Source organism: Pimephales promelas, chromosome 16, assembly GCF_988280905.1.
Source record: "Pimephales promelas chromosome 16, fPimPro1.hap1.1, whole genome shotgun sequence".
Taxonomy (NCBI): domain Eukaryota; kingdom Metazoa; phylum Chordata; class Actinopteri; order Cypriniformes; family Leuciscidae; genus Pimephales; species Pimephales promelas.
The window spans coordinates 24209875-24234285 of record NC_142784.1 but is presented as its reverse complement, the minus strand read 5'-3'; the positions used below and the strand labels follow the sequence as shown (position 1 = coordinate 24234285).

The window sequence follows — 24411 nt, the reverse complement described above, 5'->3', positions numbered from 1 at the left end:
CTCAATAAAACCATGCCAAAGACCCCTTAGGCAGCATGAAGCAGAAAGGAGAAAATTTCTTTCACGAGGTCAGATTCCAGCCCTGCAGTTATTTCCTCTTGAGAATCTTGTGGATGGTACTGTAGATCCCCTGTGGATAACAGTTTTTGGGCCATTTTAAACTAAACAGTTCAGCAGCCACACTGAAGAAACTCAGCCATAGATCTGTAGAATATTCAATTAATGAACAAAAGAGGTTGTACTGTATTTGAATAATCCAAAACTCTAGTTAACAAAACTAGTTAAACAGTGTTAATTCATGTTTCGGTCATTATATATTAACTTAAAGTCCCCCTACACTGTAAAAAATTTACTGTAAAATTTACAGTAACTTACTGGCAACGATTAGCCAGTAAGTTACTGTGAATACTCTTTACAGTAAGGGTACTGTACTTCCATTTACAGTATTTTATGTTTATACTGTGAATTCAAAAACAATTAAATACTGTGATTTTAGTTGTATTTACAGTAACTTACTGGCTAATCGTTGCCAGTAAGTTACTGTGAATACGTTTTACAGTAAGGGTAGTGTACTTTTCACAGTATTTTATGTAAACACTGTGAAATCAAAAACATTGAAATATTATGATTTTGGTTGTATTTACAGCATTGATTGTTTTACTGTAGAAGAAAATTTCAATTTAATTTACATACAAAAAACGTTAAGCACTGTTTTTTATGTATTGTATGCAACACAGTACTATAAACAGTAGATAACGGTTAAGCACTGTAAATTCAGTTTCTCACTGTACAATTTAAATACTATATCACTATCATTTAATATTAGCCATCATTAAAAGAAACACCCATTTTTCTAAAACATTGCAATCAACTGCAGACAATAAGAAAATTGTTAACAGTTATTTATTTAAAAAGATTTGGTGAACAGAAATGACAAAACAGGTACAACAAAGGGATAATGGACATTGGACAACATGCCATTATACCATCCAAAGTTAATGCACGTTCTATGCAAGTAATGTGGCCACAACACCCAGCAGAGTGTTAACTTTAGATAGTCTAATGGCGTGAAGTCTATTATCATGCTTATTCTACTGTTGCTAAATTCAAAGGAACACTCCGACTTTTTGGGACTTTAGCTTTTTCACCGTATCCCCCAGAGTTAGATAAATCCTTACATACCTTTTTCATCTCCATGCGTGCTGTAACTCTGTCTGACACACCCACCGCTAGCCTATAGCTTAGCACAAAGACTGGATGTAAATGGTTCCAGCTAGCATACTAATCCCAATAAGTGACAAAATAACGCAAACATTTTCCTATTTATGTTGTGATTTGTCTAAATCAGAGTGTACAAATAACAAGGTCATATGAGACACAGCCATCTTTTAACCGTAAATTGGGAACTATATTTTCAGAAGGCGAAGCACTGCTACTTGAGCGGAGTGATAACCGCAGCACCTGAGACGCACCGTGGAGAGGAGCAGAGAGTTCGTTCAGAGTTGGATTAATAGAGTCAGCAATTACTAGATAGTGAAAGCATAGTTTACAATCATGGGTGTTCGCTGTATTGTAAAGAGCTGCGACAATAAATGGGAGACCAGGTAATGCCATGTTTCATAGAATTCCAAACAAAAATGCATCCTGACTAATAAATATCACAGGTCAGCATTTTTGTTTGGAATTCTAAGAAACATCATGGCATTACCTGGTCTCCCATTTATTGTCGCAGCTCTTTACAATACAGCGAACACTCATGATTGTAAACTATGCTTTCACTATCTAGTAATTGCTGACTCTATTATTCTAACTCTGAACGAACTCTCTGCTCCTCTCCATGGCGCGTCTCGGGTGCTGCGGTTATCACTCCGCCCAAGTAGCATGCTTCGCCTTCTGAGAATATAGTTCCCAATATTTATACGGTAAAGATGGCTGTGTCACATATGACCTTGTTTTTTGTACACTCTGTGACTATACAAATCACAACATGTAAATAGGAAAATGTTTGCGTTATTTTGTCACTTATTGGGATTAGTATGCTAGTTGGAGCCATTTAGACCCAGTCTTTGTGCTAAGCTAGGCTAGCGGTGGGTGTGTCAGACAGAGTTACAGCATGCACGAGATATATCTAACTCTGGGCGATACAGTGAATATGCTAAAGTCCCAACAAGTTGTCGTGTTCCTTTAATTTACGACTGAAGAAAATTTTACAAAACGTTTTTTTAAAGTTACAGAGCAAATTGTTATTAGTTCATTCAATAGTTCTGTATGACAGGTTGCTATGACGGAACAATAGGCTAATACAAATTGATACAACGAGCCTATTTCATTACAAGATTTGTAAAGTTACAGAGCAAACTGTTACTAGTTCATTCACTAGTTCCGTATGACTAGTTGCTATAATGGAACAATAATGCAAATTGATACAATACAGTCAAAAAATTTAACTACTTTGAAGTTGTGCAAATAACTGATTACCCCATTCTAAAGAGCAATAAATAACATAACATAAATAACATATGGCAATATTGAAATAAAATAAAACATTGAACATTAAAAAAATATATATTTAACATTTGCATGAACATTTAAAACAGAAAGGAAAATAAACTTCCCCTGCCACTTGGCAAAGGTCTATGGCCTCTTGCATGCCTTGACCTTGGAGACAGAGAATCCTATTTGGAGCCCTGAAATTAAAGAAGAAAACACATTAAATCGACTGAATGGTTTCGAAAACGGTAAAACTCAACTGTTTAACTCTGGGAGAGTTGTAGAGCCAATAAAAAACAAAAGTGGAGTGTTCCTTTAACAAATACAACTTATTTAAATAATTTAGGCTACTAGTAAATGGTGAAATTAACATTTAGAAAGTTTAATAAATGCTGTAGAAGTGCAGTTTATTAATAGTTAATGTTAACTAATGTAGTTAACTAGAGTTTAATAAATGGAACCATATTGTAAAGTGTTACCAATTTGTTATACACCGATTCAGACGTCTCGTGACAGATCAGTTATTTTAACTAGAGCCCGACTGATAAAGGATTTTGAAGGCCGATACCGATACAAATATTTGTTGGTTTTAAAATCCGATATTCCTATATATCGGCCGATATATATATATATATATATATATATATATATATTTAGAAACACGCAACAAAACATAACAGATTACCCTAACATTAGTTATTAGTAGTTATTTATGAGTTTTAACTAGTATAGATGGTATAGCATGGTAAACGTGCGTGCCAGTGATGCAGAATTGACCACGCATGGTCAAGATCAACCTCTTGAAAGCAGATGGACTCTAAAACAGTGGGCATCGCAATTCAACAGCCATACTGACACCTGTTAGCATTGCAAACCCGCTCTTCGCCCCAAACCACCACCGGCTGTTCTACAAAGCAACGTAACTTACATGGTGTTGACGAGACGGGAATATGATGGCAGACATCGTGAACAATGTTTGAACACGTGAACACAGTGCAGATTGTCAACATAACATTAGACATTGTCTTTTTGTCTAATAACTGTACCTAACATTAGTCGTCCGCGGTCAAAACACTGTGGTGTAAACAGTTTGATGTTGGGATATTCACTGCCCAAAGCCTATTAACTAAAGCCAACCAACCCCGTTACGTCACATGTTAGAATACTGCGCAATGGCGGCACCCTGGTGGCGAAAGATATAAAGTTTTTTTCTTTTTTTCTTTTATATGTTTACATTTGTCATGTGTCTTATATAATTGTTGATTATAGTGGAAATCCATCTAGTAAATCATGTAAACTTGATTGACTGCTTAATTTCCCCTTTAAAGGATTAGTTCTTAAAGGAGAACTCCAGTGCAAAATGAACCTTTGGTCTAATAATATATTGGTACCTAGTCGACCATTCTCTGAGATTTGTTTTTATGATAATCGAATGTAAAGAGTTTTATCTCTAAAAACTGTTTAGTGTATAAAGCTAGTATATGGGGGCATTGACTAAGTAAAAAGAAATCGCTAGTTAATACCACTAACAAGGCTCAAAATAGCCCCACACTAACATAGTAACATAATGAGGGTCCATACATCCAAAACGAAGCATTGAGAACTTTGTAAGTGTACAGACAGTATAATAAGAAGATATTTTATCAAGACAGTCCACTTCGCGTATACAGGCAGGAGCCATCTTGGGAAAACAGTCTCGACAAGTCGAACCACGAATGCCGTTTGGTGTTAGTGTGGGGCTATTTTAAGCCTTGTTAGTGGTATTAACTAGCGATAGATCTAACTTATTATATGTCCCCATATACTAGCGTTATAATCTAAACAGTTTTTAGAGATAAAACTCTTTACATTCGATTATCATGAAAACAAATATCAGAGAACGGCTGACTATAAAAATGTGTTATTAGACCAACGGTTCATTTTACGCCGGAGTTCTCCTTTAAATTCTTTTCCACTGAAGAAAGAAAGAGATGGATATCTTGGATGCCATTGGGGTGAGTTAATTATAAGGAAATTTACATTTTGAGGTAAACTAATCCTTTAGGTTTAAAATAAAAATGTTTAAATGTAATATATTTTTCTCATGGTCCTTATTTTAAATAGGTCATAAAAATATCAATAATTGTCGATATCAACCAATATGAAACACTTACAGTATATCGTGATACAGTTTTCAGACATATCGCCAAGCCCTATTTAGGGCCCTATGATTTCCGCGATAACGAAATCGCAGACGGAATCGCGGAATTGGCCAATTAACGCAGAATCTAGTGTTAACGCGGAATTTCGTAGATTTTTGCATATTTGGTTTGAAATTCTGTTTTTGTGTGGGAGAAGAACGTATGTCTGGTGAAAATGCAGACCGGGGGAAGCAAATCTGGGCGACTCAACCCCCCAACCCGTCATTTCAGCTCCAATGACGAAATCAAAACAATGAAAGCATGGCGAAGCGGCTCTCCTTTCGTCGACTAAAAGTTAAGAAACTCAACGCTATAAGCCTTCAGTGCCGAGCAGTTCGCACGTGACTTATGCAGTGTTTCCCACACTTAATTCGCCGCCACATACTGCGTTTCGGTTTTTAACACTATTTAAAACACGCAGCGTATTCATTCAGTTGTATTTCCCCGCTCTCCCTCCGTCTCTCTCTCACTCACGCGTCTCTCACACACACACAACGTGCACACCACGTCTGTCTGAGGCGCCGGACTGGACAAAGGCGAAGCGAACTCCATGAGAGACAGAGTGTGACTTTATTTAAACTTATAAACTAATATAATTTATATTACTGGACAGTTTAAAGCTCATAACCATATTTTGTTGTTACTTGAAGAGTGCAGTGTTATGTTGCATCATGCAGTATTTGTCCTGAAAAGGCTACTGAGTAATTGTCTGTATTACCTCAATAAATTTAAGGTCATTCCTAATTTATTTTTATTTTTTTAATACATTTTTATCATTAACTTTAAAAGCATACTATTTTTTACAACTAAAATAACAGTCAAGGGTAAAAAAAACCCCCAATTCCCTAAAATTAAAACGGAAAAAACGAAATTTGGGAAAAAATAAAACGGAATTTGGGAAAAAATAAAATGGATTTCATAGGGCCCTACCTATTACATTACATTTTAAAGGGAGAAGATGATTTTGAACAGCTTTTCAATTGTCAATGTGTTTTTACATTGCAATCAAATTATTTAATATAAAAATACCTCTGATCAAACTCCAGCGCTGTGCTGGCTTCCACCGGTTGAATACGTAACAGGCGAAGAGAGCGGCCAAGCCAGTGGTGAAGTCCACCATGTGAGCACCAGGTGGGGTTACGACCCTCCCCTTGATCGACAGCATCCATTTTTTTGCAGTCTCTCCTTAGTAAAGACAAGAGTCATCACAAAAATTATATTTCATAGCGATACATTCAATAAAAGATTTTTTCCACATAAATTAGTGTAAAAACAGGGCAGGGAGCATACATATCTTCGAAGCAGTGGATTAAAGGATTGATTAGTTCACCTCAAAATGAAAATCTCCTAATAATTTACTCACCCTAATGCCATCCAAGATATCCATGTCTTTCTTTCCTCAGTGGAAGAGAAATTAAGTTTGAGGAAAACATTTCTTGATTTTTATTTGGATAATGGGCTTCAATTGTAAACAACGTTTTAAAGTCCAAATGAATGCAGTTTCAAAGGTCTTTGAAGTACTTCAACGCACTATACAGGTTCCCAGCTGAGGATTAGGGTCTTATCTAGCGAAATGATCAGTCATTTTCTGAAAAAAAAATTATAATTTATATACTTTTTATCTACAATTGTTGGACTACTGGAGCCCATTATTCAAAGAAAAATCTAGAAATGTTTTCCTACAAAAATGTCATTTCTCTTTCATTGAGGAAGGAAAGAAAGACATGGATATTTTGTAAATTATTCGGAAACTTTTATTTTGAGGTGAACTAATCCTTTAAATAGCAGTTACTGGTTTGGTGATAGAAAAACAATGAGTGATACAGGCATAGCAAGCAATCTGAAATGGTAATCACGACATTATAGGTGGCTACTAAAAATAAGAGAGTAACTTACTCCACATAACTTAAGATTTTGAAGTGACTGCTGACTAGTGCAGAGAATGGCACCACACAAACTCTGCATTCACTAGTGTTTTCCAGAAACGTTGCTTTGCTTGTGCATAAAGTTATACATTAAGGATTTGTTAACAGTGAATGTGAAACTTACCAAGCATGATAATCCTTGGAGTGATAGGAAGGAGACAGCTGGGCCTCTACATCTGAGGGAGTGGTAACGTTAGTCTCCTATGCCAGCAAAGATAAAGAGTCACTCGAAAGAAGGTAACTAACTAGGATAGAAAAAGCTTTATAAAAATTGTTGATAAGAAAGCAATGAGCCTTTTTTTCTCTTTAGGTTTGTGCATGTTTACTCATAAAAAAAACTAAGTAACTTACCACAATAACTTTATCAATTACCACTCTAAGTTACATCAATTTTCTCTTAATTAAAACATTGTTCACACAGTGGACAACAGTGACTTTAACTGTTAAGTTACCCAGCATTTAACCAATAATTGAGATAGACGTTAGCACCATGTTAGTTAACTTAACGTTATTATTGTGAGGTGAGGTCTATTAAGGAAAAAATGCTCAACCACCAATAACATAAACCTGACACAAACAAACCTGTATTTACTTGAACAATTGGAGGCTTGTCAACCTGCATTATGTTGGGGGGTGTAAAATGGTACGTAAAGTTAACGTTACTTAACTTACTGATTTTCTGGAAGTCCCGAATCCCCATTAGCAGTTGGTGAAGGATCCGCGATCCCAAGATGGAAACTCCGGCTGAGGCAACGGGTGGGGAAAAATATTCTCCTGGCTAGCTAGCTACCGATAACTAGGTAAACTGTTGACTAACTAATACTAATAACGTTTTAAGGCTGTAAAAACATCTCCGTCGGCGCTCTCACGGAAACGTTTTCGCTGAATTCCTCTCAGGCAAAAAGTGAAAGATATCAACACAAAGACGAAAACAAAATAAATAACGTTACAACCACAAGACAAAGCCGACTATAAAGAAACGCACATTTGAATAATACTAGACTTATTAACGGAGCTTAACGTTAAAGGCTGTTACGAAAACGTAAATTCGACAATTAACTTGGCTTTTCTGTCACTGACGACGAAACAGAAATTCAAATGCTTCTTTCGCGCTTTTTTCTAACAGACTCGGCTTTGACTGCCTAAACCCCGCCCACTCTGACGGCGTTTTGATTTCACCTTGCAGCTCAGAAACAGCTCTGGAAACTTGCACATTTATCTCTCCTGCTTTCGAAAAAAAAAATATATAACACTGATTTTTGTAAAATAAAAATCCCATGTTACGTATTTATGTTAACCAGGCAGCCCCAATTTTGGAAAGTAATGCACATGACATAACCTACACATAATAAAAAGGTTTCTTCATTCTGAATAGTATATATATATATATATATATATATATATATATATATATAATGGAATAGAAAGCTCATGCAGCAGGTGCATCAGAGTACAAGTTCACAAGGGTTACAAAGAAAGATATGATAAAAAAAAGGAAAATTACAGTAGTTTACTTTACTATTTACAGTACTTTAGTGGCTGTATTGTGATTTTTTACAGTAATGCTTTGACTACTGTGATTTTCACTGTAATGCTTGAACTACTGTGATTTTTAAGGTCTTACTGTAAACTTTACAATATTCTACTGTAAAAATCTTTTACAGTATCGTTACTGTGACATCTACAGTAAATAACTGTAGATTTCACAGGCATTTTTTACAGTGTAGTAGATAATTTCATCCCTTAAAACTCATCTTTGATCACCAAAATGACATTATTTGTAGGCTATATAATCTGACACACCAGTGATTTTTCAACCATGTTTTTGAAGACACCGCAGTTTTAAGAAGAAATACTCAGAAATGGTGTTGACTTATGAATTCACACATGGTTTGTCTTGAAGTATATTAAAAACACCATATAAACAATATTAAAAATAATTTTCACCACAGGGGAACTTTAATGTATGGAACTTTGGATAAATGATGTACCAAGGTTAAAATGTGTTAGATACGGAAATTTCCATTAACCTTGATTGCTCTATGTTGTTGTTCATTAATGCATTAACCAAACTAATGTTAACTAATTCATACTTCTGCCATCTCAGCAGCCAGACGACCCCACTGGCTTTGTGCGGCTGAGTGCAGATGGCGTTGAGACAGTGTAATCTGAGCCCACAGACAAGAGCAATGATGGGCTTTTGTACAAAGTGACAAATCCCCTTTCCCTGGGTGGTAGAGCCTGGGTCTTCAGGACCCTGCACAGCAGGGGATTGTGGATGCAGCAGACACTGAGACTGCAGATACTATAGCACAGACAAGAGAGTGCTATTGTCCTCCATACTGACCAGCAGAATGTCTGAGCTTGCACATTTACGAAGTCTCCAGAACCCCCTCGGCCCTTGATTGGTCTCATATTTCGCCACACAGGCATCAGCCGAAGCAATGAATTGAATCCTTCGGTCGTTCATAAATTGAGGAAGACAGACAATTAAGCGTCAAACCTTATTAATGAGCAGATATGTTGCTTTTCATTAGCTAAATACAGAGTGTGTTTGCAGCATGTGATATTTACTATTTACTTCCCCTTGGTCTGAACTACAACCATTTCCTCACTACATCAGAGCAGTTTTTCACCTTATTCCACAAATTTTGTCAATTGAGCTTAACTTGCACTGAACCCAGACCTCTTTAAATGTCAGATTAGCAGACTTTGTCCTGACCATGACCAAACTTAAAAGAAGGATATAAATTCACATGTAGGTTGCTTATGAGATTTGTTTTTTTTTTTTTTTTCAACAATAGTTTTTGAACAATGAAACAGTGTCAAAATAACACCCCACCATACAGTATTTCGTCATTGCATCAAGAGATGCTTAAACAAAGTGCTGGATGGTGGGTGGATGACGAGGATGCTGTTTGAGATGCACTGAAGAAAGGAGATGAAGAATATCTCTTGAGGCCTTGGCAGCCGCTCTCTTGCCAGCTGTGGTATTAGCTTTGAATTACTGTAGCTCTGCTCACTTTAATGAACCAGACTTGGCGTTTATTTGCTCTATAACAAGTAAGGCTTTATTTGACTATGCAGCAGAGAGTCTATTCTGCAAGACCTAAGGTCACCAAATCTTTTTATGAACTGTGAGCCGCAGAGAATATCCGTTGTTGGTTTCTCTGTCAGCCTCACTGATTTACTATTTCTGCGCTGGCATCCTTCACAGGCTTGAGCTGCAGTTTTAAATGGAAATGTGTACTGTATAGTTGAATTAAATGTGCCCATTAATGTGTTTTCAAGAAAATAAAATCAAACTAATTTTGATGTTCAAACCAAGGGGTAGGGGTTTGGATTTGGCTGGTTAACATGACCTTTTAGTCCCCGTTGGTAGATGTCATAACTAAACCATTTGGCTACAATAGTAATTTTTCCCCATAGCCGCGTTGCCATTACCCTTACGCAAATTGAAATACGCACAATGGAAACATGTCTATTTCGCAAAATCTCTCGTTTATAGCAAAAAAGTTATGTTCGCATAAGGAGTTTTTTCAGGAATTCGAAAAAGGAATATTTCGCAAAACTGCAATGGAAACAGTTTATGGCATTTGCAATCACCCGATTTAGAAGATGCTGTGTATTTGGGGTCTGTGTTCGCAAATAATAATAATAATTATCATCATTATTATAACATTTATTAGGCTACATACACCTAAAGGATTATTAGAAACACCTGTTCAATTTCTCATGAATGCAATTATCTAGTCAACCAATCTCACGGCAGTTGCTTCAGTGCATTTAGGGGGTGTGGTCCTGGTCACGACAATCTCCTGAACTCCAAACTGAATGTCAGAATGGGAAAGAAAAGTGATTTAAGCAATTTTGAGCGTGGCATGGTTGTTGGTGCCAGACGGGCCGGTCTGAGGATTTCACAATCTGCTCAGTTACTGGGATTTCCACACCCAAACATTTCTAGGGTTTATAAAGAATGGCATGAAAAGGGAAAAACATCCAGCATGCGGCAGTCCTGAGGGCAAAAATACCTTGTTGATGCTAGAGGTCAGAGAAGAATGGGCCGACTGATTCAAGCTGATAGAAGAGGAACTTTGATTGAAATAACCACTCGTTACAACCGAGGTATGCAGAAAAGCATTTGTGAAGCCACAACACGCACAACCTTGAGGCGGATGGGCTACAACAGCAGAAGACTCCACCGGGTACCACTCATCTCCACTACAAATAGGAAAAAGAGGCTACAATTTGCAAGAGCTCACCAACATTTGACAGTTGAAGACTGAAAAAAAATGAGTCTCATGGGTCTGAGTTTCGATTTCTGTTGAAACTTTCAGATGGTAGAGTCACCGCATTAATCCAATAACTGCCGGTGTAACTGCTTTGTGCTGATACACTATTAAAAGTTATTGATTCAGGTTGGACAGAAGGCCTATGTGTGAAATGCACGGCCCGCCACTGCTATACACCTTGTAACTGGAAATAATTTGTGTGAGACTCCGAAACAGTTAATATGCAGAGAAGGGTTTCAGAGAACAGTCAGGAAGTCCTGGTCACGTGCAAATGTTCCTCCTTTTTGGTAACATGAAACCTTCATCTAAATCTTTGGTCTATTGCCTCAAACCCTGCAGAAGTATAAGGAGGTCAGAGGTCCCGTGTCTGGATGCCTCTTGAAAGGACGCCCTCTCAGTTTCAGAAGGACCCAGTGGAATGCACAATGCAGTAGTAAGGCCACGGGTCTCCTGACCCTCAGATATGTTCCACCGCCTCTACTGGTTAAGATATATGGTCATGCAGTGAGGTAGTGTTACCACACAAGCTGAATAATGCAAGATTCTTCGACGTCTTCCGGTCCTGCATGCTGTGATCTCATTATATGTGTTGGTGAAGACTCAATGTGAAAAGGAACAATGAAACGTCCTTTTCCATGGTCATAATTTTGTCAGACAACTCATTTCAGCCCAATTAACTCCTGCTAAACATTAACATATCAGCAGACACTGTACAGTGTGTGCTTAGTGGCAGTGACCTCAGCAGGGATATTTGTTCACTTTTCTGCCTGACTGAATGTTAAACAAATGAAGGACCAATTTTCTTCTCCTTTGCGCACATAGTTGGCCGTGTGGGCCGGATACAGCCGTTTCCTGCAGCCGTGTCCGGCATGCGCCGTCCCACTAACCCCCCACTTAGAGAGCCCAGTCTCTGCTCCTGCTCCCGGTAAAAGCTAAATCCCTTAAAGGCATCAGAAAACTAAATGCTTTAGAGCGATAAATTAGGAAGGACAATCTGCCGGTTCATAGGACTTTTTTTACACACTAAAAAAAGCTATTACATTTTTTTATTATTACATTCATTATTACTTTGAATCTACATTAAGGACATGTTAGACTAGCAATATTTCCCAGAATGTTGTTCCAACTATCCTAATAAACAACTTCTTGTTTGTGAGCTACAGCATGCATTGCAACACATAGATTATAGGTTGAAGGCTTTTGTATTTTGATGACTTATGCTGTTATTGATGTTGCTGTTTTTGTCACCGATCACATTATTTATTGGTTGTGTAGTGATGTTTATACGTGTCAGCTTAGGCGTTTGTGGTTGAGCTTAATTCGTGTCTCTGTTGAACTATTGCTAATATCTTTGCTTTGCGGTTGCTTGTGAATTATACAGTGGTCGTCAATGGGACAAGTCAATAATGAGAGTCCAGTCTGTTGAAGATTGTCTCCCAAAATGTTAACTGTTATTTGACACCACAAGCACATCTAAACATCAACTCTCTCACTAACGTCTGTCTGCTAACAATACTGTTCAAAAGTTTGGGTTTGGAAAGATTTTTTTTTTTAAAGTCTTTATTTATGCTCACCAAGACTGCATTTTTTTGTTGCATTAAAACATAAATATTGGGAAATTTAATTGCAATTTAAAATAACTATTTTATTTCAATATATTTTGAAATGGCAAAGGTGAACTTACTCCAGTCTTCAGTGTTACATACATGATCCTTCAGGAATCATTATAATATGCTGATTTGAGTTACCATTTTTCAGGGTTTTTTTTATGAATAAGGTTCAGTAAGGTAAATCTGTTTGAAATAGTCTTTTGTAACATTATTAATGTTTTTACTGTCACTTTTGATCAATTTAATGCATCCTTGCTGCATAAAATGTATAAATTCTTCCTCCATTACCTGGGAATTGCACCTTGGCACCATGCTCTACTCTACTTTATGCTCTACAAGAATGCAGAAATATCAAGTTGCCTTGTTTTTTTAACTAACTTTTATCAACAGTTTGTTTACAGTGCAGTCCCACCTATTGACCCTGACTAAATCATTCCAGCTGTGAAAGCATGTAAGTAAGCCCTGATGACACAACAGCAATGTAAGCGGTATCTTTTACTTAAGAAACACAGCTCCTGCTAACAGCTCTCACTCAAGGAATCCGCAACATAAGCTTGTTTGTATTCATTGTAACTGTCTATGGCTATGTTCCTTTAACTCTAATTCCCACTAGATGTACAGTACCATCTGCCTCAGGATCATAACCCTAAACATTGGCCAATGAAAATCAGCTTAGTTAAAAATCAGACCAGGCTCCCTGCCAAGCCCAATTCACCTCAATTAAACTGCTGGGACAAGCCTGCTAATTCAGTGCATATAACATTCACAACTGAGCCATACACAAGCTAAAGACTAGCTTACAGTCAGGCCAGCTGGACATCACTGCTAAATTGTGTTAGAGCAATAGATGCAGCCGTTTTTTGTTTTTTTTCTTTGTTTTTTTTCTTTTTCTTTTTAATAAACTGGTATAAGTGCTTTAAAAACAGTTATGGGACCATATTTAGCAGCAAGGCAGCACATTGTTGTTGTTTTTTTTTCTTCTACACTATAATATCAAAAGTATGTGGACAGCCCTTTCAGTTCCACACTGTTTAGTATCTTTACAATTACTGTTTAAAAGTTTGGGGTCAATAAGTTAAAAAAGTTTATTTTTTCAGTCACAAAACATTTCTATACATGCACAGCATTGATAATAATAAGAAATATTTCTTAAGCAGCAAATCAGCATATTAGAATGATTTCTGAAGGATCATGTGACACTGAAGACAGGAGGAATAAGGATGCTGAAACTTCAGTTATACAGGAATAAGTTAAAATATTATATAGAAAATAGAAACCACTTCTTTGTAATAATCACAGTATAACAGACTTCTTTCAAAAATATTTAAAAAAAAATGTATATTTATGCTTACTGTGCTTAAAACAATTAATATTGATGTATATTGTTGTTATATACATCACATTTTAAATTTGCACTCATTTTAGTGTGGGAGGGATAATGAAACAGGTTTACAACTTTTATTTTGGTTGAAATGAACAGATTTAAACAAGCGTAAAATAAAAACGCACAGAATCTGGAGGAAAAACTTCCCAAAACTCCAACCTGAACCATATGCACTTCTGGGATGAATTGAAATGCAGACTGCTAACCAGACCCTGTCGCTCAACATCAGAGCTTGACCTCACTGATATTTTTATGTCTAAATGGCAGCAAATCCCAGCATCCGCGTTCCAGCGTCTATACTGGAATGCCTTCCCAGAAAAGTGGAAGCAGTCATAACAGAATTTGTAGTTACCATACATTAATGCTCACGGATTTGCAAATGTTCAAAGACAAATCGGTGTACATTAGGCCATGAATTTGTACAAACTTCTACTCTCAAACTGAGACAGTTTAATCAAAAATTGGTGTAAAATAGAGAACTGTTTTTTTATATATATATATTTTTTTTTTTATTCTGGGTAACCTTGAGTATGAACAGGCGCATTATCTAGGCCAAGCACTTCATCACCCCCCACCCCTTGTCCCCCAATTTTCTGTTTTTGGCAGAGGTTGAAGGCTTTCGCCTAATCAAGCCAGACACTGTGTGACTGATTAAGAATTTGATTGCAGGAGAGGAGGACAAGAACCGAGAGCTCACGCATGCACATTCATCCACATCCAATCTTTTGTTTCAGAAATTACAGGGCAAATAATCTAAACGTTTTACACAATGTACTTCTCAAAATCTGTGGCTTCTTGTTGGTCTGCAGACACATGGTCCTTTTCTTTAAGAATGAGGTTGTGTGCTTGTGCTTTTAAACTTGGTAAGACTGTGGATCTGAATGGGACTGTGGATTCTAACCACTCCTGCTAAGATCAGACCTGACAGAAAAGCTGTGCGGCGATGTGATTCATCTTATAAGCCCCAGTCAGTGTTTGTGTTTCTCTGACAACAGCTAGCACAGTAATTTAGATTTAATGGTCAAGTCGGAAACTTTAAATAGAGCTCAAAAACTTTTTAAAGATTATTTTGAGGTTCTGGAAATTAAAGGGATAGTTCACATCCAAACCTGCATGACCTAATTTTGTTCTGTGGAACATAGAAGATATATTGTAGAATAGAAGATTTCAACTGTTTTACCCATACAATGGTATGGACCACACTGACTTTTATTTCATGGACAAAACGAAAACTTCTTTTGTGTTTCACCAAAGAAAGAAAATCATGCAGGTTTGAAACAACATGAGGGTGAGTAACTAATGATAGAATTTTCCTTTTTAAGGGAACTTTAACAGTGGTTCTCAACCAGGGTGGCCACATGACTTAAAAGTTTTTACATTAATAAATTATTTGTAATGGAATAGTACCCCCCAATCTAATAATTCGGTCATCAATTACTCACCCTAATACCTTTCCAAACCTGTTTGACCTTCTTTCTTCTGTAGAACACAAAAGGAGATATTTTGAAGAATGTAACTTAAAAATTTTTTTTGTTTGCCATTGATTTTCATTATATGGTCGGAAAATATCATGGAAATGAAACTATGTTACCACTAATGAGAACCACTGCTTTATTACTGGCCACATTGGTTCAACGCATTCTCATCCCTAGGCGTCATCTAACTGACAATTTTGACTATGCTTCAACATCAGATGCTTTAAGCCGGATTCACATATAGCGCCTAAAACGTGTAGAAAACGCTGTGTGCGCTGGATTCTCCTTTTTCCAAAGCGCTAGGGCGGTTGTTCTCCAGTTGGTTCTTGTCACGTGACCTACTGTGCGCTTATGGTGCGCTTGCGGCACTCTGAAAAGTTGAGATGTTTTTATCTTGGTGCGGCGCGGAAGCGCTTGGATAAAACGAGCGCAACGAACCGCGACCGCGTCGCTTCCATTATGAGCGCGCTTACCGCGCACGCCTACATTTGAAATAACGAACTTGAGCACGCAAAAGACGCGATGGGCCTATGTGAACAGGCCCTTAGGCACCCTTTAGCATCAGTTAGATGACGCTATCCTAGGGCGTCATCCAACTGACGCTTTACCTTTAGCGTCATTTAGATGACGCGGGTAGGTTTAGGTCTGGGGTAGGGTTAGACCACTAGGAAAGCGTCATCTAACTGACGCTAAAGGGTGCCTAAAGCGTCAGTTAGATGACGCCTTGGGATGAGAACGGGCTGATTGGTTGCATGATGTCAATAACCACAGAAAGTAGTTTAATTAACTTAAAAAATATATATTAAAATTCATTCAAACGTATCCCTCAATTTTAATTAGACAATTAGTTTCTGTGGTAGATGACAGCAAGCCATTATTTTTATTTATTCAATCCTCCAATGTTTATTTAGCAATGCTAATTCAAGACAGCTTTCAGTTTATGTGCAAATTACATCACATTTGAACATCCAGGGGATTCAGTGTCTTTCTCTAGTGCAAAGATTCATTCCATCAAAGCTGTATGTGTTTAGAATGCAGCGAGTGTTTATGCAAGCAACCACATGAAGCAAAATGCACAGATGAGTTCACACTTGGGGGTGGCCATTTTTTTCTGCCCCGGAGCCTGTCCCACTGCAGATTTGAACAGGCCCGCACGGCGATACACTATGTTGCACCATACAGGCTGTGATTTCCTGCCATTCTCTCAGGACCCATCTGTTCCCACACTTTGGTGTGCTTTCTCAGCACCATCCATTCCTCTCTCCGGGGACGTATTGTTAAATATGCCGTTTCTGACCCACCTGCTTGTTAGTCATTATATAGCGGCCGTATTTTTGTCATATTTCACAGATGATATTTGAATAGCCGGAGCTTCAGACCAGGAAAAATGGCCCCCAGAGGGAATGTGACTTTTGTTTGATTGTCATCTCACTGAAAAGGATGGTGAGAATGATTTTTCACAAAACGCCAAACTGTTGAGAGCTTCCTACTGAAGTGAACATAAGAAAAAATCATAATTAAGCTTGTAAATTCCAAGTTGAGGGATCTAATGATCATCTGTGCTTTTTGGATACCGGTTTACGAGTCCTTTGAAGTGACCCAGATCTGACTTTGTCTATAGTTTATTACCAATACAAGATATCAGTTACGATCACAGGTACACATCTCCCTTTGAAGAGCCTCTGTTTAAAGAGATCTTTCCGCTGAATATGTAAAAAAAAAAAAAAAAAAAAACGTTCCTATTTTGAAGAATGTCAGCTTCACATCTAGCGCATTTGACCACCGCATAGGAAACATGAAACATGGGCTGAGAAACTATAGTGATGGAAGCTTTTAGGGGCTCAAAATATCTTGGCTCTGGAGAAGCTGAGTGCTCTGTTTTCACGTTATGGTCTATTAGTGCAGTAATGGCTGTCAAATTCAACTTATTCTGCATGAAGCTTATTTTGCCAGTAATGCTGCATGCGTTTCAACCAGTTTTCAATTTGGGAAGTCGATTTTCCAAATTTCTACAAGGGTCAGTGGAATAAAATGTCACCTGAAGCTGGACTTACAACTTGGAAAAGGGCTCAGAAATAGGAAATTCGATCTTATGCAAATGTAGTGGTGCTCAGGGAGTACACTCTAAAAAATGCTGGGTTGTTTTAACCCAATTTTGGGTCAAATATGGACAAACCCGAAATGTTGGGTTAAAAATGTTATGTAAAAATTTAACCCAACGGCTGGGTTAGTCCATATTTGACCCAAAGTTGGGTTAAAACAACCCAGCATTTTTTAGAGTGTAATAATTAACAGTAACTTTTGAGCAACTTTTAAACTTTTATTTCAGTTCAAATTTGTTTATTCGAAAAAAAATATATAGGCGAATTCTAAAATAAAAGACACATTTTTTTAAAATTGTAGTTTCTATAACTAGGCTACAAATTATTTAAAGTGTTTAGTATTTTACTCTGTTAATGTCAGCGATATTTACTGCTATATCGACTTTTCAGACAGAAAAAAATTAAGTAAACCACAGTCTTTAGTTCATCAGCACAATATACCTTTTCATATGCGCTTTCCCTTTAAGAACCTCGTAGCACCACGGTGCTCCCTTGCAAAACACAACCAAAGAGGGCGGGGTTAAAGCAAGCGGAGCGCATTAACCTATAGCAGACGTAGAAACACTCACGTCAAATCGACCCTAGGCCAATCAGAGTGTTGCTATTATTATTTTTTTTCTTCAGACAGGGATCCAGTAATCGTGTTGCCTATGATATAAAAGCTCCTCACGAAGGACAGTGGTATATGCGGGGAGGAGATTTACCACTCTCAGTAATTTATATATATAAAATCATACATTCCAATTAATCGTATCATTTTTATATTAGTAAAATCCAACGAAAATCAGGTCGTGGTTGTTTGAGATAGTGAACAAATAAATATCTCTGTGTGAAGTTAAAGCGATATAATGGGCATCTGGCAACCCAGTAAAGGTGACGAGCTTTCGATGTGATACAGTTGTGGTGAGTGCAGCGTCGAGACGTCCAGAGTGTCGCATTTTTAAGCGGTGAATGGAACAGCTTAAGCGAATGGCTCGTCTGTGCATTGGTCCCCGACTACAAAGAGTTCTTGTGTAACCCAGTAATCGTCTATTGTGACGGATCTACCAAACCAGGTACGTTTCTTTAAATATAACCCCAAAGTCAGTGTTGCAGCGTTACAATGTATTTACAACAACACCCGTACTAACCGCACATCAATCTAGCCTACTTTCATTCGGCCTCTTTTTCCTAATTGTAGACCGCCTTAAGTTTTGAGTTAAAAAAATGGTTTTGCCTCTCGTATGTTTTGAATTGGGGGAAAATGATGCGGACTTGGCACGTGCCGGTGTATGAATTGAACTGTATAGGACGACAGTCCAGCTGTCATTCATCTGTTTAGTCTGTAACACCCCGATGATGTTGTGCATGTGGATGTCAAAAGAAAATAAAAGCAAAATAGGCTATATATAATGCGGCTATAGTAGTTAGACACGATATTTTATAGTGTTTTTTATATAGCCTCTTTCACTGATTTTTTTTTTTTTTTTTTTTTGTCATTAACAAGAAGAATATGTTATAAGTGTGACAATTTAATATGTTCTCATGTTCTCTTTAGGCCTTATTGAATAGAGCTGTTTGAAGTCTTATGGCTGGCAGTCACTGGCAGCCAAATTCATAGATTATGGCCAGACAGCCCCCTTGAGATTCAAAAGATTATTTTGGACAATAGAAATACCTTTCATTGAAATTAGCTTGTGCTTTGGCCAAACATTATTCCAAAGAGAATGACCACTGACTGAGTGATTTCTTGTCAGACCTGAGGGAGAACCTGATGTACTGACCGTTAGATGTAATGTATGGCACATAAATCCAGGTCTCTCTCTCTCTCTCTCTCTCTCTCTCTCTCTCTCTCTCTCTCTCTCTCTCTCTCTCTCTCTCTCTCTCTCTCTCTCTCTATATGTGTGTGTGTGTGTGTGTTTATGTCTCTGTTTAATTGACTTTTCACTGGGTTCTCGACTGAGTTTTAGACATATCACGTCTGTAAATCTGTGAGATCCCTAAAGTTGACTAGTCTCATAGACTTTTGAAAAGTATTGTATTTTTATTTGTTTAATATATTTATTTCAGTTGTTTAGGCTGAAAAGGCTTAACGTTTCAGTTAATTACTTTTATCAAGAATTCAGCATTAGATTAGGATTGTACTAGTGTTCCCTGTCTGCTTAAACAACTGATATCTGTTTGATGGACAGTCTTTTTCTGATAACACTTCTGCTGTGACACTAACTTCTCTTGTGGTTTCAACTAACAAGCACAACACTTGTGTATTGATCTGTCCTTGCATTTTGTGCAATCATGATTATGTACAGAGACCTGAAATATGGACTTTCAACATGCATGGGAGCAGAAAGTTTTCTCCTGTGGCTTTTTGTCCTTTTTTTAGAGGCTAAAACCTACATTCACGGCCACATTGACGGACCCTATTTTTAATCTTGATTAATTTTGTAGTTTTGTAGTTTCTTTTGTAGTTCTGACCCAGCCACTAGAAGGCAGTGGGGATTGAGATGTTTTTACTTCGAGATTGTCAGCCAATTCTGAACTACAGAGAAATTACTTTTTTGTGCTTGTGAGTTGATTGAATATCCACTTAAGATCAGATTTAGCAGTGCAACACCGCACTTTGGGCATCTTAGATGAAACATTCTAGATGGTATACACATATGAATATTAGATTAGGCCCCTTGGTTCTTAAGTCGACATTGTCATAGATCATTTCACATGTGCTGCAAAATGGTATCGCACGATTTATTCAAGCTCATTCAAGAACCTAAAAGCTTCTCTCGAAATGTAGAATATTGCTCTCAACATGTGGATGAAGTAATGTGATCTTAAAAGGCTTTCTACAGAATGACTTTGGGTCAGAGGTTGTTAGAAATAATAAGACCATCAGAGATTAGCGAGTGGCATAATGCCACTCTGTGTCCCATCCTTGACTGAAGAATCAGGTTTAACCAATGGCCAGCAAGTTTCAGTGAAACATCTTTGGATTTCCTTTATTTTAGGGATTTGCAGATGTTACAATTCTGATACCAAATAAGTGGATAATTTGATGCTATGGCTGTTATTAAAATTCTCTACTATACAAAAATAATTATTACTGTTTTTAAAGATTAGATTTAATGAAGAGCCTAACTACCATTAGTGGTAACAAAAATAATGGCGAACAAAAATAATCTAAATAATAATACCAATACTAAATGATATAAAAAAAAAAACTAATATTAATTTATCGAGATTAAATTGTGCATTTGTACTATACCTAAAACTGACATTTCTAATTAGTGCTTTTTATGGAAACTGAAATGGTTGCATAATTGCATTAACAGGTGAGACAGCAGGTAGAAAGTGGTTGCATGCATGTGATTGATTGTTAAGGAATGGTTGACACATGACCGGATCCCTCCTTTTGTGTCTTTTATAATCGCTCAGAAATGCCATCAACACACGGATGTCAAATTCAAGAATGATAGCGTGGATCTGCTCATGGGGCACTTTTTTTCATCAAATGTTCCCATTCTCTCCTCGCTCTTTGTACAGAAAGCCTTCATATCTAAAATGACATCCTCTGTTGCTCATTCATTGGTGCTGAATTTAATATTCAGAGGTTTATTTTCTGAAGGGTTTTGTTCAAGTGGTCCAGACTGAATCTCCTTAGAAAGGATCAGTGCTGTATGAAAGGGAATATCACTCACTTTGATCTTTTCTCATGTCTGAACTGATAGACCTTCTTTAGTGTGTAAAACACTTTTCTCAGGCTTTCTAAACATCAAATTTTGTTTTTTAAGGGAAAAAATGTAGGGATGCATGCACTGCCACCGATATTTGTGAGTGAAACCTATAAGCCAATAATAAATTATTTTTTATGTTGTGGCTGATGAGGAATAAACATCAAAATGATATACTAGTATTATGTGTAGAACAAATAAAATACAAAAAAATATATATGATTAATTATAATAATAAAAATAACAATTGCATTTAAGTTAATCTCTAATATGGTTGATAGCTGATACATTTACTGTTTGGGGTTGGTAAGATTTTTATTTTTTATTTTATAGAAAGTTTCATACTCAATGTGCCATTTATTTGAGAAAAAACAGTAAAATATATAAAATATTATTAAATGTAATAAAAAAAAATCTATGTTGATATATTTAAAAATTTAATTGTTTGTATATAATATATTGTTAGCAAACCTGAATTTTTAGCATAATTTCTTCAGTGTTCTTCAGAGTCACATGATCCTTCAGAAATCATTCTTATATGCTGAGTTAATGTTCAAGAAACATTTCTAACCATTAGTAATGTTGAAGACAGTTGTTCTACTACATATTCTTTTGAGGAAACAGCAATATATTTTTCAGCATTCTTTTTAAAAAGTTCAAAAGAACGGCATTTATTTGAAATAGATACCGTACAAAACATTACAGTGTCTTTACAGTAATTTTCGAACTATTTAATGGGTCCTTGCTAAATAAAAGTATTAAAGGGATTGTTCAACCCAAAATTAAAATGATTAAGCCAGTATATATTACTTTTGTTTTTCAGCCAAACACATTCAGAGTTATTTAAACATATCCTGGCTCTTAAAGAGCTTTAAAATGGGAGTGAATGGTACCTGTAGATTTTGAAGCACAAAAAGTGCATCCCTCCATCCATCATAAAAGTAATCCATACAGCTCCATGGTGTTATTAAAGACCTTCTGAAGTGGAGCGAGAGATATCTATATTTGTAACTTTATAAAGCATTATCACTTTCTTCCGGGAATGGCCGTATGTGAGTCTAGGCGAACAGAGGATAGAGCAAAACAAAACGGCGGTCACAAATTAGAAGTACAAAACAAGAATTTTCAAAGAGAAATGTTGGAGGATTTCGATGTATATATATATATATATTTAAATAATTTAATTTGATATTTTTTTATACAACTCTGATTGTGTTTGGCTGAAAGAAGTCAAAAAGTCATATAGACCTATAGCTTGAGGGTGAGTATATTTTGGGATAATTATCAATTTGGGTGAACTAACCATCTAGTTTCATTCATTCATTCAAAAAAGCTCATCATTAAGGAAAGAAGGACACTTCATTACAGAAGCTAACATGCAACCCCCCCACCGTAGTTTTGTCAAAGAAGAATGACACACCCTTCATGTCTTGTTAAAGAAATGTTTCTCAGACTCTTTGTCTTATTAAGTGGTGCTGTGGTCTGGTTTCAGCACAGGCCTGTGGAGGATTCCCAAACAGATCAATGTCAAATCCAGTGGAGGATATCCATAACAGAAGTGTGGAAGCTCTATTAATTTAATACCAACACCTTCTTGATTTCTCTTTCACAAATGTGAAACTTGAGACCAAACATTGCTTCACCACAATAGTAAATCAGCTAAGAGGTTGTTCTTTGGTGGTGTGGAGTGATTTACCTCCATATGATGCTGCCTTTAAAATGTCTGTAAATGACTAAGCATCCATGCCTTCCATTTGTTCAAAGATTTCTTTATGATCAGTATTGTGTCCGTCTCATAGTCTTTACTACTCTGAGCTCTGCAATATCCCTCTCAGCTTGTGTCTTAGCCAAAAATTGAGATCCGGTTCTTCTCTGTGGAAATGAACTGGAGTGGGTTTAACATATGAACAGGGAAGAGGATGAAACCGTGACTCATCCTGTGACACATTTCAGGGGAAGATGTTCCTGAACAACATCGCTTTTTCCTGTGGAGAGTCTCGTCCATTACACTGAGGATTCTGGGTGTGGAATTCCTGTTTACCATCTGTCAGCACTAACAGCCTATGGCCAAGAAATCCATCACGAGCAAGGCCCTCTCCATCAAAGTAAATCCTTGAAAGAGAGCTTTAAGTTCAGCGCTTATCAGAGGTGGCTGGTGTTCATAAGATGTCGCAGTCCTGACGTTTATCTAAGTGTATGATTAACGGCGTAAGATCGTTTTTCAGAGCGGTTTTGTTTTTGTCAGGAATACAGAAAGAAAGTGACTAACCGTATACAGATGACTAATTAAGAATTTGAAATATATGAAGTAAGGGTTGTTTGTTTGATTGAGGTCAAACGGATAGAATTTGGAGAAAAAAAAAATCAAGATAAATATCTTACCATGCCATAAACTTGTTCGCAGTATGTTATTGTGCGTCATTTCATACGGGTATATTTAGAACACGTAAAATGCTAGCCTAATGTAATTAAAATGTAATTTCCCTCATTGTCGTTTCCACTATGCTGTTAAACATAATGCGTTATTTGTGAGGCGGTGTAAATGAAACTGTTGTTTGAATGTTGTCGAGTTACTTTCAGTTAAAATGACATTGTTGGGTGCCATTCACACAGAACGCATTTTTTCATTCCAATGCACTACTTTTCAGTGAATGCATGGCTTCTTAGTAAACAAATTCAATTGTGACAGTTTATTTTCTAAATTCAGCTTGCTTATGTTGCTTCGTCCTTGAGTATGTATGAACTCCTCCCAGCTGTCAACTGCCAGTGAACAATAATCACTCACTCTCTATTTTCTCTCTCTATTTCCCTCCTTTTTATTGTAGAACCACAAGAACAATCATTAAAATGTAAAACCAATTTATTATATTATATTAAACCAATATATTATTCAACCAATTTTATTGCCACCCAATTTCACATGCGATCATGTCTTGTCCTGACATAATTGATCTCTCACTGTATAATATGTTTAAGCACAGTGGACCTGGATTATGAGCATCCAGGATCGGAACTATCCGTTTTATAAGGGAAACCGCAGCCTTGGTGATCAATATTTGTTCCCTGAAGCCTCAATAGATTCCCTAATGGCATCTGAATCTGTCTGTGTGCACAATACCTGTGTGGGACTATAGTGGATTCTAATCATAGGATGTAAGGTAATGCAATATTAGTTATTTAAGAATTTCTATGAGTAATTTCTATAAGTAAAACAGATAATCTCCTTTGTGTGGATCGAGATGAAGAGCT

General features: G+C 36.9%; 2 protein-coding genes across 5 annotated transcripts in view; one reads left to right on the top strand and one right to left on the bottom strand.

Annotated features, from left to right (window-relative positions):
• Positions 1-2078: 2078 nt before the first annotated feature.
• LOC120460063 (uncharacterized) lies at positions 2079-7981 on the bottom strand. 2 transcript variants are annotated; one of them, XR_016146888.1, is made up of 4 exons: positions 7268-7981; positions 6720-6796; positions 5700-5855; positions 2079-2687 (listed from the first exon to the last, which is right to left on the bottom strand). XR_016146888.1 is itself a non-coding variant. In XM_089121272.1 (4 exons), the coding sequence occupies exons 1-4, from the start codon at positions 7293-7295 to the stop codon at positions 2570-2572; spliced, it is 354 nt and encodes a 117-aa protein (XP_088977398.1). In that variant the 5' UTR covers positions 7296-7952; the 3' UTR covers positions 2079-2569. The 2 variants fall into 2 exon arrangements, 1 of the variants encoding a protein (XP_088977398.1); XM_089121272.1 differs by having other exon boundaries at positions 6720-6771; positions 7268-7952.
• Positions 7982-18128: 10147 nt separating this feature from the next.
• Positions 18129-24411, top strand: part of tpst1 (tyrosylprotein sulfotransferase 1) — a 39478-nt gene continuing 33195 nt past the window's right edge. For all 3 annotated transcript variants that reach the window (XM_089121275.1, XM_089121274.1, XM_089121273.1), the window contains exon 1: positions 18129-18513. The gene's annotated coding sequence lies outside the window, so the exon portion shown is untranslated. The remainder of the gene's footprint in view (positions 18514-24411) is intronic.

What these genes read in the sequence shown, in the direction of transcription:
- LOC120460063 (XM_089121272.1), bottom strand. Translation starts at nt 7,295, where the DNA reads ATGGGGATTCGGGACTTCCAGAAAATCA. An exon ending in TCGGGACTTCCAGAAAATCA is followed by an intron (nt 6,772 to 7,267) that starts GTAAGTTAAGTA and finishes CCACTCCCTCAG; the next exon opens with ATGTAGAGGCCCAGCTGTCT. An exon ending in TCCAAGGATTATCATGCTTG is followed by an intron (nt 5,856 to 6,719) that starts GTAAGTTTCACA and finishes GTCTTTACTAAG; the next exon opens with GAGAGACTGCAAAAAAATGG.